Source organism: Pholcus phalangioides, unplaced genomic scaffold (genome assembly GCF_987345545.1).
Source record: "Pholcus phalangioides strain wild (caught in Gottingen) unplaced genomic scaffold, Ppha-v1.0 ptg000009l_1, whole genome shotgun sequence".
Classification (NCBI taxonomy): Eukaryota; Metazoa; Arthropoda; class Arachnida; order Araneae; family Pholcidae; genus Pholcus; species Pholcus phalangioides.
Window position 1 is genome coordinate 2,385,536 of NW_028301602.1, and position 12,838 is coordinate 2,398,373.

The 12,838-nt window shown below is 37.8% G+C and overlaps 1 protein-coding gene across 2 annotated transcripts in view; it reads right to left on the reverse strand.

Annotated features, from left to right (window-relative positions):
- LOC149081623 (uncharacterized) overlaps positions 1–12,590 on the reverse strand; it is an 87,637-nt gene extending 75,047 nt beyond the window's left edge. For both annotated transcript variants that reach the window (XM_089237038.1, XM_089237037.1), the window contains exon 1: positions 12,406–12,590. In XM_089237038.1, coding sequence (XP_089093164.1) covers positions 12,406–12,485 — 80 coding nt within the window. In that variant the 5' untranslated portion in view covers positions 12,486–12,590. The remainder of the gene's footprint in view (positions 1–12,405) is intronic.
- Positions 12,591–12,838: the final 248 nt, after the last annotated feature.

A 12,838-nucleotide genomic window follows, 5' to 3' on the forward strand; every position in this document is an offset into this window, starting at 1 on the left:
TGGAGGTCTGGGGGGGGGGGGGAAATGATTGGATATACTTTACGTTTTTTACTTTTATTACCAGACGCGTCCCGCTACCCCATCCGATACAGACATCGGAGCGTTCTCGAAAGGGGAAGCCACTCCTGGGAAAGCCAGACAATTTTTTGCACGTCAATGGATTGATAAATCGTAAACACCGTCAACGGACAGATGGTTGAAATCAATAGAAATCGAGAATAGATGACTTGATAATCGTCATGAGCGTCCTTTGCGCGTCTAAAATAAAATCGCAATTGACAATATGATTGGAGTCTTGCAATCGATTCTGTTTTCTTTGACCTCCGAAGGGCTAGAATCATTGGATATACCGCAGAAAAAAGGGTATCGCATGTGTGCTATATCCAATGGCTACAGGTGAAATAACTTCAGTGAAGTTACGAGCTTGGCGCGGAGGCCTGCTATAGATGTGTTGAGCATGTCTACTGCGTTAATTTATCGATTACTAGAGCCCGGAAGTTACGCATGATTAGGCTTATGATGTAAAATAAAATCACAGCAACATGAACCACAGAGCTCTACTCCTACCCAATCTTGTGAGCCATAACGTCAACTGATGTCTAACAGTCGTCGATCAGCTATGAATACAATCAATGCCTTAACGAGACAATGAAGCATGGAGAAAACAATTTCTAATTTTTCTCAGCTTCTCTCATATATAGCTGCGTTCATCATTCACGTCTAACACCATCCGGTCAAAGCAAAGCAAATGCACATGGCAACACCAAGCTCCGTCAGATTGCTCATTTGATTTTAAATGGGGGCTTGCAAAGGGAGCTTCTGATGAAACTTTATACTGAATTGGAAATTGTTTTTAAAAACCAGTTATTTTGTTCTCAATGCTCAAAATATGTAAGTTTTGCAGATTATGGAATTTAAAATTCAATGATAAACTTAAAACAGTGTTAAAGGCATTTATGGCTGGAAAGTTCAAAAAATGGCATTTTTACAAAAAGCTTAAATAGGCTAAAGGCATTTATGGCATGTTTTGCCTGAACTTCCGAGCTCTATTAAGTACATAAGTAATTTTAACCCCTCATTAAGAGACTAAATGGCTAAATTTTAAGAGGAACAAGAAACATTTTTTGACAAGATATTTACGAATTAAACAATGTTTAAAACATTGATCGAAAGGAAATTAGAAATGAGTGAAAGGGGTATTTGTGTGTACACTAACGAAATATGCGTATTAAATGCAGTATTTACGCAATTCATTACACAACCATTTTTCTTTGGTGGTAAATTTCAAGCGTGAAATCAAAACAAGAGCCATGATTAAGGGAGCAAAGAGCTATTGAAGGACCAAAAAAAATTTTGATAGTACAGATCACGAACATTTTGGTACCTGTTTTGCGTCTACGAGAAACAGAAGTCGATACAGTCGAATCCCGTTTTAACGAATACCATAGCGAAAATCGCGTTTTAACGAATACTTTTCTAATCCCTCAAATAAGTATGTTTAGGAACAATGCAAAACCTGAAATTCCTTTATAACGAAATTCCGTTATAAGTAATTTACGAATAAATAACGAAGCGATTTCTCCGGTCTCCGAGTTTGTTATAACGGGATTCGACTGTATATGAAGAGTAATTTAATATTCAAGTGGAACATTTAAGTCCCAGTTTAAAGGAACTTTGAGAACGAGACAGTGTTCTCTCAAAAAAGGTTTGTTCAGATACTTTTTCCGTAAGTCTTAGTTCCTTTTTGTTCAGATGTTGACCCAGATCCTCGCAGTGGGGAGGGAGGCTTTGGGTCAGAGTTAGAGATAATAAACTGCGATCAGAAAATTTGGAAACCGATTTTCCGACGTAGCAAAAATCTAAGGATTTCAGATTGCCTTTCCTGACATTTCTCGCTTTTTCTATTCTGCCCAAACCTTTGCGCTTCCTTATGCTTTTCTATAAGTTTTCAAATTCGGTCTCAAATTGGCAGCACTAAAAATTCAAATTTCAAATTGCGAGTGACGTAATGAAAGTGATTTTACTGTTATAAGCATGTTGCTCTGCGGTGAGACGATTGCGCGGGGAAAATCAGCTCGCATTCGTGCCTTGAAGTTGGGAATCGCAAATAACCAGCTTCAGGCAGTGGGGTTCGAACCCAGATAATTCCGATGAGTTCGTCATTATGACTTCATTTTTATCACAAATTCTATATGCTACTCGCTCTCGAAAAAATAGCCAAATACCATGATCATTGGGCCCGAAGCTATGCTCGCGTGATTATCGCTCTCATGCCTCCCGACATCAGGGCCGTCGGGCTGGTATCTTTGCTACCTCCCCTGTATATATTTAACAGGTCTCGGGGCCCTCTGACGGCCAACCCCCCTTTTAACAGCACTGAAGTGGGACGAAATGAACAAGCTATGAAAAGTGACGTGTGAAAGCACCAGCTTGCTGAATTTTACAATAAAGCAACAAACGCGAATCACCAAAATTACCCCTAGAAAACTTGCACATAAGGGTCTCCAGACTTGTACCTTTAACTGTTGCATCTCGAAAAATGCGAGTTCACTTATATTCATTTAACCAACAAATAAACTTCAGGGTCCCAATCAAGGATACGGGAATAAATTCGCACACTTTTAGTGGGGCCTCAGACTGAAAAATTCGTAATAGCTGAAGACCAAGATTTATCCAATGTTAAAGCAGCAAGAAAACAGCGAGATCCATCAAGGGCCCCTGGAAATGAAACAACTTCCCATGAAGGTATATGGGCAATGAACCGCCCTGGGTACCCGACCATGTGATGTATATTAGACAAGTGACACCTCTCGGCATGGCCCCCATAAGGACAGGACACGGAACGATTCTTCACTATAAATTAACAAGGGCCCGCCACCTATCCCAGCCCAGGGACCCTTCTGCTAGATGTGGGGCCATGCATCGCGGTACATGCACATAACTTGGTCCCGATGGGCCAAACGGTTCCAGATATATTTGAGAGTTAAATTAAAACTTGATCCAAAATCGTTACCAATTTCCTTTGCAAAGAAATTAAATCGCTGAAATTTCACTGAATCAAGCCGTTGCGATTTGTCGGATTCAAAATTTTTGGTCTTCGGCTTCATGGATAGTTCTAATTCCAGTGTTAGTCCGTTTTAAGGGTAAATTCGGAAACAGCGAGCGAGAATTCACTCGGTAGCTTGTTCGCTCACTCACGGACTCTTTCACCCGCTTACTCATTAGTGTCGCCGCACTCGCTAGTGTCGAACTTTTGTCGGTAGATTTAGTCTGAATTTTCTCACCAGGGCCGCATCTAGGGGGGAGCAGGCGGGTATGGTGCCCCCACTGAACCAGAAGGGGCACCGAATTCACCCTTTAACTGCTTCCTCTACATGCAAGAGGGTGCCAAAATTCCGGCTTGCCCCGAGTGACAAAGTATCTAGTTGCGGCCCTGTTTCCCACAGCGGTGAATGGGTTTAACACTATCTGAAGTTTCGTCGTTCCTCTATTTTGACTCATCTTTTCGGTCTATAGAAGCAACTACTAACTCAGGACCTTAATTTTCAGTTTAATACCACAGTTGATAGAGCCAATAAAAGTAGGCACGAAGTTAGCGTACACTCATCCAATCACTATGCGGTATTGGTGAACCAATCGGGAAAATTCTACGCCAAAATAAGAAACTGAATAGGATGCAGTGTTTCAAAATGTGGCGAAGTTGCTAGGGTCTGAATGACGTTTATGCAAAGCAGTATAGAGGCCTATCTCTAGATCGGTGGTTCTCAACCTTTTTAATATCGCGGCCCGGCCAATTATTTTTTCAGGACTTGAGTATAGTCATACAAAATTTAAAATATTTCAGAAACAATGTAGTTTGAGTTTCTTTTTAAATGATTCAACCTTATTCCAAGAATGAAACATGGTTGTTTGATCCTTGAAGTTTCAAATTCAACTCATTTATGGAAGAAAATATGTCGCTGAGGTATATCAACCTGGCTACCCACTTATCTTGAAAGTAGTACATACTTTTTTACCAATAAAGAACAATTCAACTTCCTCTTTTGAAGTTCATATATCCTCTTCAGAACTTTACCTCGGGACAGCCAACGAACTCCCGAATGAAAAAGATTTGTGATCGGTGCCCATCTCACAATACTCCCACCAATCTAGTATTCAAAGCACTGTTTATGAAATTAACTATTTTAATAGATTGCAACAGGACTTCGTTAAGTTCAGGAATCATTTTTTTAGAAGCCAGGTTTTGCCTGTGAATGAAACATTGCGTTGATTGTTATTTTCACTCGCCAATTCCTTGATTCTAGCGACTAAACCCGAATGTACCCGTTAGATTCGCAGCACCGTCAGTGTAAACTCCAACGCAATTTTTCCAATCCAGTCCTTTATCTTTCATAAAATTATCCAAAACTGAAAATTTTATTGCCGGTTGTGTTTGCAGCTAATTCCGAAACACTCAAAATGTCTTCACGTCATTATCAACGTAATCAAAATTTTGCACATCAGTGGATTCATCCAGCTGCATTGGAAACAATTTTGACATAATTTTTTCTACGAGTTTTATTTCGGTGTCTAGTGCCATGTCAGATATGCGCCTTTCTATGATATCATTTGACAATGAAATGTCTCATTCTATCTGCCGCAGACTAGCTTAACACTTCTCGGCAAACAGTAATTGAACAAGGCTTGATGAGTTCTTCGCCAATAGTATACGGTTTTTTGCATTTGGCTATTTGTAACGATATAAAATATGATGTCATTAGTAGTGAATCGTCAGTCGTTTAAGTTCGAGAAATAATTACTTTCTGCTTGAAGAGCCCTTTTTCGCGCAAGAAGTCAATAGGTTTGTTCTCAAAATCGGGATGTTTCGTGCTGGGATGTCGGATGAGACGCGATGGCTTCGTTTGCCAAAACAGTAGCACAAATAACACATTGAGGTCTTGGTAATTGGTCGGTGTTAAAACAATGAAACCAAGTTTCAAAAAATCGTCACTATTTACGGATGGACGCCGACTTTTTTTCTGAGTGACACTAGCTATTTTTTCTCATTATGCCCGTCCTGATGGCTTGACTCTGGAAAATCGGTTTTTTTTTGTTTCACTTTCGATACGGGATTTTCTAACTCAAAAACTGAACAAAGTCCTTTGTCTTTTACTCATGAAATTTAAATTTGTACTTATTCATAAATAAAATGAATACTCCAAAAAGTAAAAAAGCCAGGAAAAAATCTAAACAGCTTGCACGTAGCACCAATTACCTTCCCCCCCCCGAAGAAAACAGTACCACACAATTCTGAGAACCAGCTTCGATGTCTGATTAAGCGTTATGTTCAGAACACAGTATTTTCTGTGCACCTCGCTGATTGTCATCTGTATGGCAAATGTCAGCCACCAAAGGGGAAGATTTCCCCATTCATAGTTGTAATTAAATTTGTAAGGGCATTTTTCACGAATGGTCAACAGCGGCATCTTTATAGGTCCTGTCTATTCCTATCTATTCTGCACCCCATTTGCATAGTCTTGCGAAGGAGGATCGCAATGAGAAAGATTCCCATTTGAGTTGAAGCCCCACCCCCGACTATTCCTGCTTGTCGCAGTGGAAATCTCATTTGTTTACATTCGGATGTAAGGAATTTTGTGAACAGATTTGAATTATGTATTGCTTATGAAAAGTTTTTGAAGTAATTGCGTTATTGTGTTCAGGAAAACTAGCAAATAAACAATTAAAATGATACAAAGGCGAATCTCGCAGCCCGGCGGTTGAGGAACACTGCTCTAGGAGGTGCTGGCTTGCCCCGGTTGATCATGCATCTAGTTGCGTCCCTGGTTAAGACACAGGCAGCAACATTCACAAAGCTGAATATGAAAAGCTCTTTTTAACCTTGTTTAAGTAGTTATCTACTAATTGCATTTTTGCTGAAAACAACGCAAGTACAAAAGAAATTCTGCAAGAGACTGTTCCAGGAAGTTACGACTCTTATTGGGTTCCACTCAAAGTACTGAGGTAAGGGGAAATACAGGTTAACATTTTATATATTTACTACTGTTTATAAGAGAATTATTTAATTAGCCGCACACAATAATTATGAAATATTATCACATGTTCAGTTGGGTTTGATTTATGCTGCTATCATTGCCACTCCTAAGCACAAATTTCGTAATTTACTATTGAATATCCATGCAGAGAATGAGAAATTTCTTAACAATATATCGAAGTTATGTATAAAAAGCTGTAAAAAGTCATTTTTAAATTTTCTCGCAATATCCCACGTACATTTTAAATCTTGCATCATCATGCGAAAATATTCAGACTCCATTTTTTGACGGTTATGTTGGGTTCGACAGTTGATAGGGATCTTAATGCAGATGTGTTAGCACTTATGTATTGGTTTTTAAAAACAAATGTATCCAGTTTTTGCATGTTTAATTTCAGTTTACGTTTGACTGACCATAAATTGATTTTAGTGCCCTTTACTTTTTATACAACACATTCCATTTCAGCGTCCTCAACGTATAGCACTGCATAACCGGCAAAAGATAAATTCTCCATTTAACTTCAGTTTACAAAAATCATTGATATCAATTAAATAGTTTTAGAACAGATCCTTGTGGTATGAATTTTTTGACTTGATTTATTATTGTAATCGAGCACTTAATATTTCGACTGGATTTCTTGTACTAGAGAACAAACAAAGCACGACTTAAATTACGATAACAAAATTTCGACACCTATTACCTTGTCCGCTTCCTAACGCACCCTCCCCCTGCAAGAAATGCAGATCCCGGCAGAAAAAGCGAAATGCGGTTTATACGGTGAAAATTGAAATTTCAAAATTTGATCGCAATTTATCTTTAAGAGCGCCCAACTCCCCTCGCTGTGAAAAATGCAAACCCGACAAATTTATTAATAGCAACCTAAACTGGAAACTTCTTGCGCTGGAAATAGCTGAAACTACGTTTTATCGTATATAAAAATTCTATTCTTAAAAAGGTGAAAGCAGAATGAGAAAAATATACTATATATGTTCTCCGAAAGTCATGCTTCCGCTTTTCCAAGGCTTAGTTCGTCCTGGACTAGAGTATGCTGTGAGTTTTTGGAGACCGTACCTACGGAGGGATACAGATGTGGTTGAAGAGGAGCAGAGAAGAGCTACGCGTGTCCTCGTTGGCACACGGGAGCTTGAAGTATAAAAGGTACCTCATTTTTTGAATATGTTTACAGTGGATGGACGCAGATGCCGGGGAGGTATGATCGAAGTGTTCAAAATTTTCAACGGTATGGTTAGGATGGACCACGAGTTAATTCGCCGTCAATCAACTGCTTTTACGAGGGTCACTATTATAGTTTGGCATAGCAACAGGCCTGCAACGTTACGATTATTCATTGATTACACTTCTCACTACGAGTTTAGAAAAACTCAGTTTAAAAAATTGATTAGATTGAAGCACTACATATAACAAGCATTACACAGAAACAAACTTCACGGAAGGTTCATTGTACATACACATTCCAACATGCACCAATTCGTGAGAAGTTCCGCAGAGAAATACGGACGAGGTGCATGTCTGGTTTAGTATTACCGTTTGGCGAGGGACACTTCCATGTTATGGTGTCAGAGAATTTCTAATAGGGTTGTTAATAAATGGAATGGAATTCACTACCTCAGAGAGCAAGGTAACAATTGACACGTTTAAAAAGAAATACGATAAACATGTTGGGATGAATCAAGAAGTTATCCATACTTAGAATTAGACAACCATAATACATTATGGGCATTGTATAATATTTTATCATGGTATACATATATATATTTGCGGCGCTCGCTTTGAAATCTCAACTTAGAATTTTGAGTACACTCCAAGGCATAACGCCATCTACCGAATCATTCCACATATCGTAGTAAATCAACATGCACAGTCCATATCATTGAGAAGACCAAAGGAAATTTATTGCTACCCTCATTTAGAAAAGGAATTCCGCAAACATTTTTACTACCTTGCTCCTAGACTATTTAATGCTTTACCTTTGGCAATACAGAATTTAACTATGTTCGCATCATTAAAAAAAACCACTGAATTTCTAATACTATTTCAGACTATTTTGATGCATATTTTCAAATATAGAAGCAAATGACCATATCAATGTGTCTGCAGTTGCCTAAAATTTTTCATCAAATTGCTACTGTTCACAATTCAATTCTATTAATCACATCAACAAACTTACATTGCGCAAAATGAAAAGCCATCCAAGGGATCGTTGTCGATCCATACTGGTGGACACGATCATTGAGATTATTAGTGTTTGAAAATTGATCAAAAAAAATAAAAACGCAAGACGTTTATGAATATGATGACATACGCAGGCACAAAATATTACATTGATTTAAATTCGGATGAGCGATTTGTTCTATACATAAATAAAATTATAAATGAAGCAAATAATTATTGAAACAAATGGCAACAGCGGAAGGTGCGATTCAGAAGTTTGATGGGGTAAGTTTTTTTGAGAGCTCAATTGAAATAGGGAAAAATATTGCATATTAAAATAGCTTTAAATATCATTTATGGAGAAAATATTGTTTAAGACGTTTTTTTAATACAAATAATGAAGTGCAGTCAAGAATGTCAGATTGTTGTAGAATTTCGGAACAAGAAACGTAAAATGATCTCTCTATATCACTTATTCATAAAACAGTAATGCTTAAGTCAGTTATATTTGCTGAATCTACTCAATGTAAAGTAATGTATCAGCGAATGTTATGGGAATAAAAAAAAATTAAAATTATAACGGTGATATTTTGTCTTTATTTTAAAGAGTCGCTCTGTACAGGCCTATTAGTCGCCTGTAGACGGCCAAAATTTAAATTTGACTTTTTGTATTACTAATTTTGGAAATAAAATTGAAAAATAGCGAAGTGTGGCTTATACGGTGAAAATTTAAATTCCAAAATTTGATCGCAGTTTATCACTTTCCAAAAAATTAGCCTATCGAAATCTACGAGAAAAATTATCCTTCGCCAAAGGCAAAGAATTGTGGACATCGATCAATAGTTTCCGAAAATTTAAAAATATAAGCTAATATAACCACGGATCAATGGTACAATCATTTCAAGGCAATCTTCTCGCGTGAAACATTTGAAACTATTTCACATACACTAACCTTTACCAATATGACCCTTCCCTAGACGCGAATATATCTAACATAGAACTGAAGAATCTTATCCGTAACTTAAAACCAAATAAATCACCGGGCAGTGATGGGCTACTGAATGAATTTTTGATCAATTCCTGATATAATCTTGGAAAAAATTCTGCTCTTTAACAATGTGATCTCATCTGGTGAGTGTCCGGCTGTATGGAGCGAAGTGATCATCGCACCTATTTTCAAGAAAGGGGATAGGGACTTCCCTGCTAATTACAGACCCGTATCACTTTTAAATCTAATGGAACGGATCTTTTCAGTTCTTGCCAAGAGATTGGAACAATGGGCTGACCGGAGAGAAATATTACCAGAAAACCAAAATGCTTTCAGGAAAGGAAGGGGATGCCTCGATCACATCTTCACCTTAAACGCTCTTATACAATTACACACTCGCCGCAAAAAAGGAAAACTATACATGTTTTATTGATCTGTCCCAGGCATTCGATTCTGTAGACCGCTCTCTGCTATGGAGCAAACTCCATGAACTGGGATTAAGTACCAAAATTCTGACAATTTCCCGCAATCTCTTTGGCAACGCCAAAGCCAGGATAAGAACAGAAGGACTAACAAATCACATTAGTATAACTAACGGAGTGTTACAGGGAGATCCATGTTCCCCACTTATTTTCGCCTTATTCCTAGCAGACGTGGATGACACCAACTCTGAATTTACTACTGGTGTTTCTATTGATCACACAAATCAATTGCATTGCCTCATTTACGCGGATGATATTGAATGTTCTGAAAAAAGTACTATATCTCTTCAGAAAAAAATCGATAGACTCGCGACATATTTCGACAAACATAAGCTACTTGTAAATCTTAATAAAACAAAAATTCTGATCTTTAGAAAGGGCGGGAAAATAGCTAGTGGCGATCGCTTCACATGGAAGGGACAGAATATAGAAATTGTAAACGAATACAACTATCTGGGTACAATTTTTTCCACCACCGGAACATTTCGGAAAAACAGTAATCACTATAGCTAAGGCCAAAACTGCTACCGGAAAAGTTATCCAAATCTTGAGCAAATCCGGTAATGCATCTATACCCACAGTCTTCAAACTTTGATTCCATGGTGAGCTCCGTCATGACTTGCGCCTCTCCAATCTGGGCCCTAGATTACTTTCTAGATATTGAAAAGGCGCAGAATAATTTTTTGCGCAAACTTTTTGCAACTTCCAGATATTGCCCCGGATACATATCAAGACTAGAATCGGCCAGACGCCCGATATCGATAGCAATCCTTAAATACACCGTTTTTTTTGGTATAAGTTACTACTCATGCCCAATAATAGTCTTAAAATCTGTTATAACGCTCTAATTCGACGTCCCCCCTATAAACAATTGCCGCAATTGGGCCTACAGCATTCTAAAATTTCTCCAAACACTCGGACTTTCATATATTTGGGACCTCCAAATTGCACCAGACTCACTTATGAAACATTTCTCACTGGTCTCAAGCTATGTAAACATTACTATCCAAGACGATGTATGTTCAGTTTATCGTTCAACAAATTATTCGTATTACAATCAACTCTTCCGGAATTTGACGATGGAAAACTATCTCTGCTGTAATGCTCTATTTTCATGGAAACGACCGATTTTCCAAATGCGGCCTGGGGGAAAATTCCTGCGCACCTCTAACGGATATGTGATACTTGATCCGGACAAAAACTGCCCTAATTGTAGCAATGCGTCAAATAAAATTTTCGATTTATTCCATATGCTTATGGAATGTCCGTTATTCAGTTTACAACGTGCTGCATATTTAAATTCCTGTTTTAAACCCAACACTAACCGACAAAATCTTCTATCCTCTATAACCAAGTTCTCCGAGCTTCAAATCCGAAATCTGTACTTTTTTTGCAATGACATGATCAAATTACTAAACCTGTTAAATTGAACTGTTCTGTATTGCTGATACGATGTTGACCTATGTTTTGTATTCGAGCCAACCATTCGCACGGGTTTGGCCCCCCTAAGCGAAATTAAATGATTGATTATCACCTTGATCGGCACAATCCGCGGCGATAAATGCGAATCCCGACAGAAAATGCGGCTAATACGATGAGATTAAAATTTCAAAATTTACTTGTCGCAATTTTGGCTGCCTGGCAGCCGAGTGGTTAGGGTTTGATTGCATGTCCGGGTTTTAATCCCGGTTCGGGCAGGGATGTATGTGTCTTAAAACTAACAAATTCCCGACAGATGGTAACGATCTCTTGGGAATAAGTGATCATTTTTTTAAGGGCGCCCAAAATTCCTCTCGCTGCGAGAAATGCATATTCCGACAGAAACAGTAAAGTGCGGCTTATACGGGGAAAATTAAAATTCAAAAATTTGATCGCGATTTATCTTGATCACCATCCCACGACGCGCGAAATGCAAGACCGAAGTGCGGCTTATAAAATGAAATTAATATTTCAAAATTTGATTGCAATTTATTATCGTGATCGATGCCCCACCTCATTTCGTCTCAAATGCACGAAGTCGCGAACCTCTGGACAAACTCAAAGTGACAAAAAGGGTATAAAAACAAATACTCAAATTGTCAAACTTTGAACGATTTTTCAATTTTATGAATGATCTCATGAACTAATTTACAAATGACTGAAAATTGGTAGAAACGTACTCATTTCCTTGGGGCATAGAACAACGAACCTGAATGGTGTCGATATATTAAATTTAAAGTTCATAAAAATTGAATTTTTAAATATACTTTCAGATAAAACCTTCAAATGGCTGCTTCATTCTTTTGAGTAGTTAAATGTTACTTACAATTTATTTTGTTAAAAAATTCATAAATGAAGATGAAATTGTGCCTACAGCGATGCTATGAGTTGAAAATTGTCAAAATTTCTCCATTTTATTTCGAATTAAGAAAAAACCCACCGCATCATTTTTTACAACTTCAAGCAAGTACAGTAAAGAATAGAAACCCTTTAAGATATGTACGAATATTTTGAAAAAAATTAAAAAAAAGTTATTTATGATTTTTTAATGGAATTTGAAACAAATGTTACCTTTTGCCCAATTTTCCTATGTTCAATGGTGCCCCGTGACCCATTAAACAAGATATACAAACACGAAAAAATATACATTTCTATTGCGAAACAAAATTTAAACTTAAATTCGAATGAATTTAAAAATAAACATGCCAATACTGTAATAAAATGTCAGCTTAGAGATTTAAAGCTACATTACCACACAATGTCCCCGATTTCAAAATAGACCGGGATACCAATACCGCCACAGACTTCCAAATCGTCACTGGAGTCACTCATTGCTATCGAGATGAGAGTTCAAACCAGGCGATTCCTAACAAAATACAGGAACTATATTATTGCGAGTGACCGAAGGGCGGTTGAAAAAACAAAAACGGTTCAAGCGCAGGAAACTCATCAGACGTGACTTATATACAAGTAAGTTGACTTGACTTGACGTTATTATTCAAGGTTTTATTCTACTTTAGGGGATGTTCATAGTAGCCGAAAGCCCCGTATAATAACTCTTGTACTGTATTGTTTACTTTTATTGACTCCGTGACCATAATTTTGTTTAGATAAATTCCGGACATTTGGTTAAAGCAGCTAAGGCACGGGCACGGCCGTGTGGGTTCGACCACGGCCAACGAAAC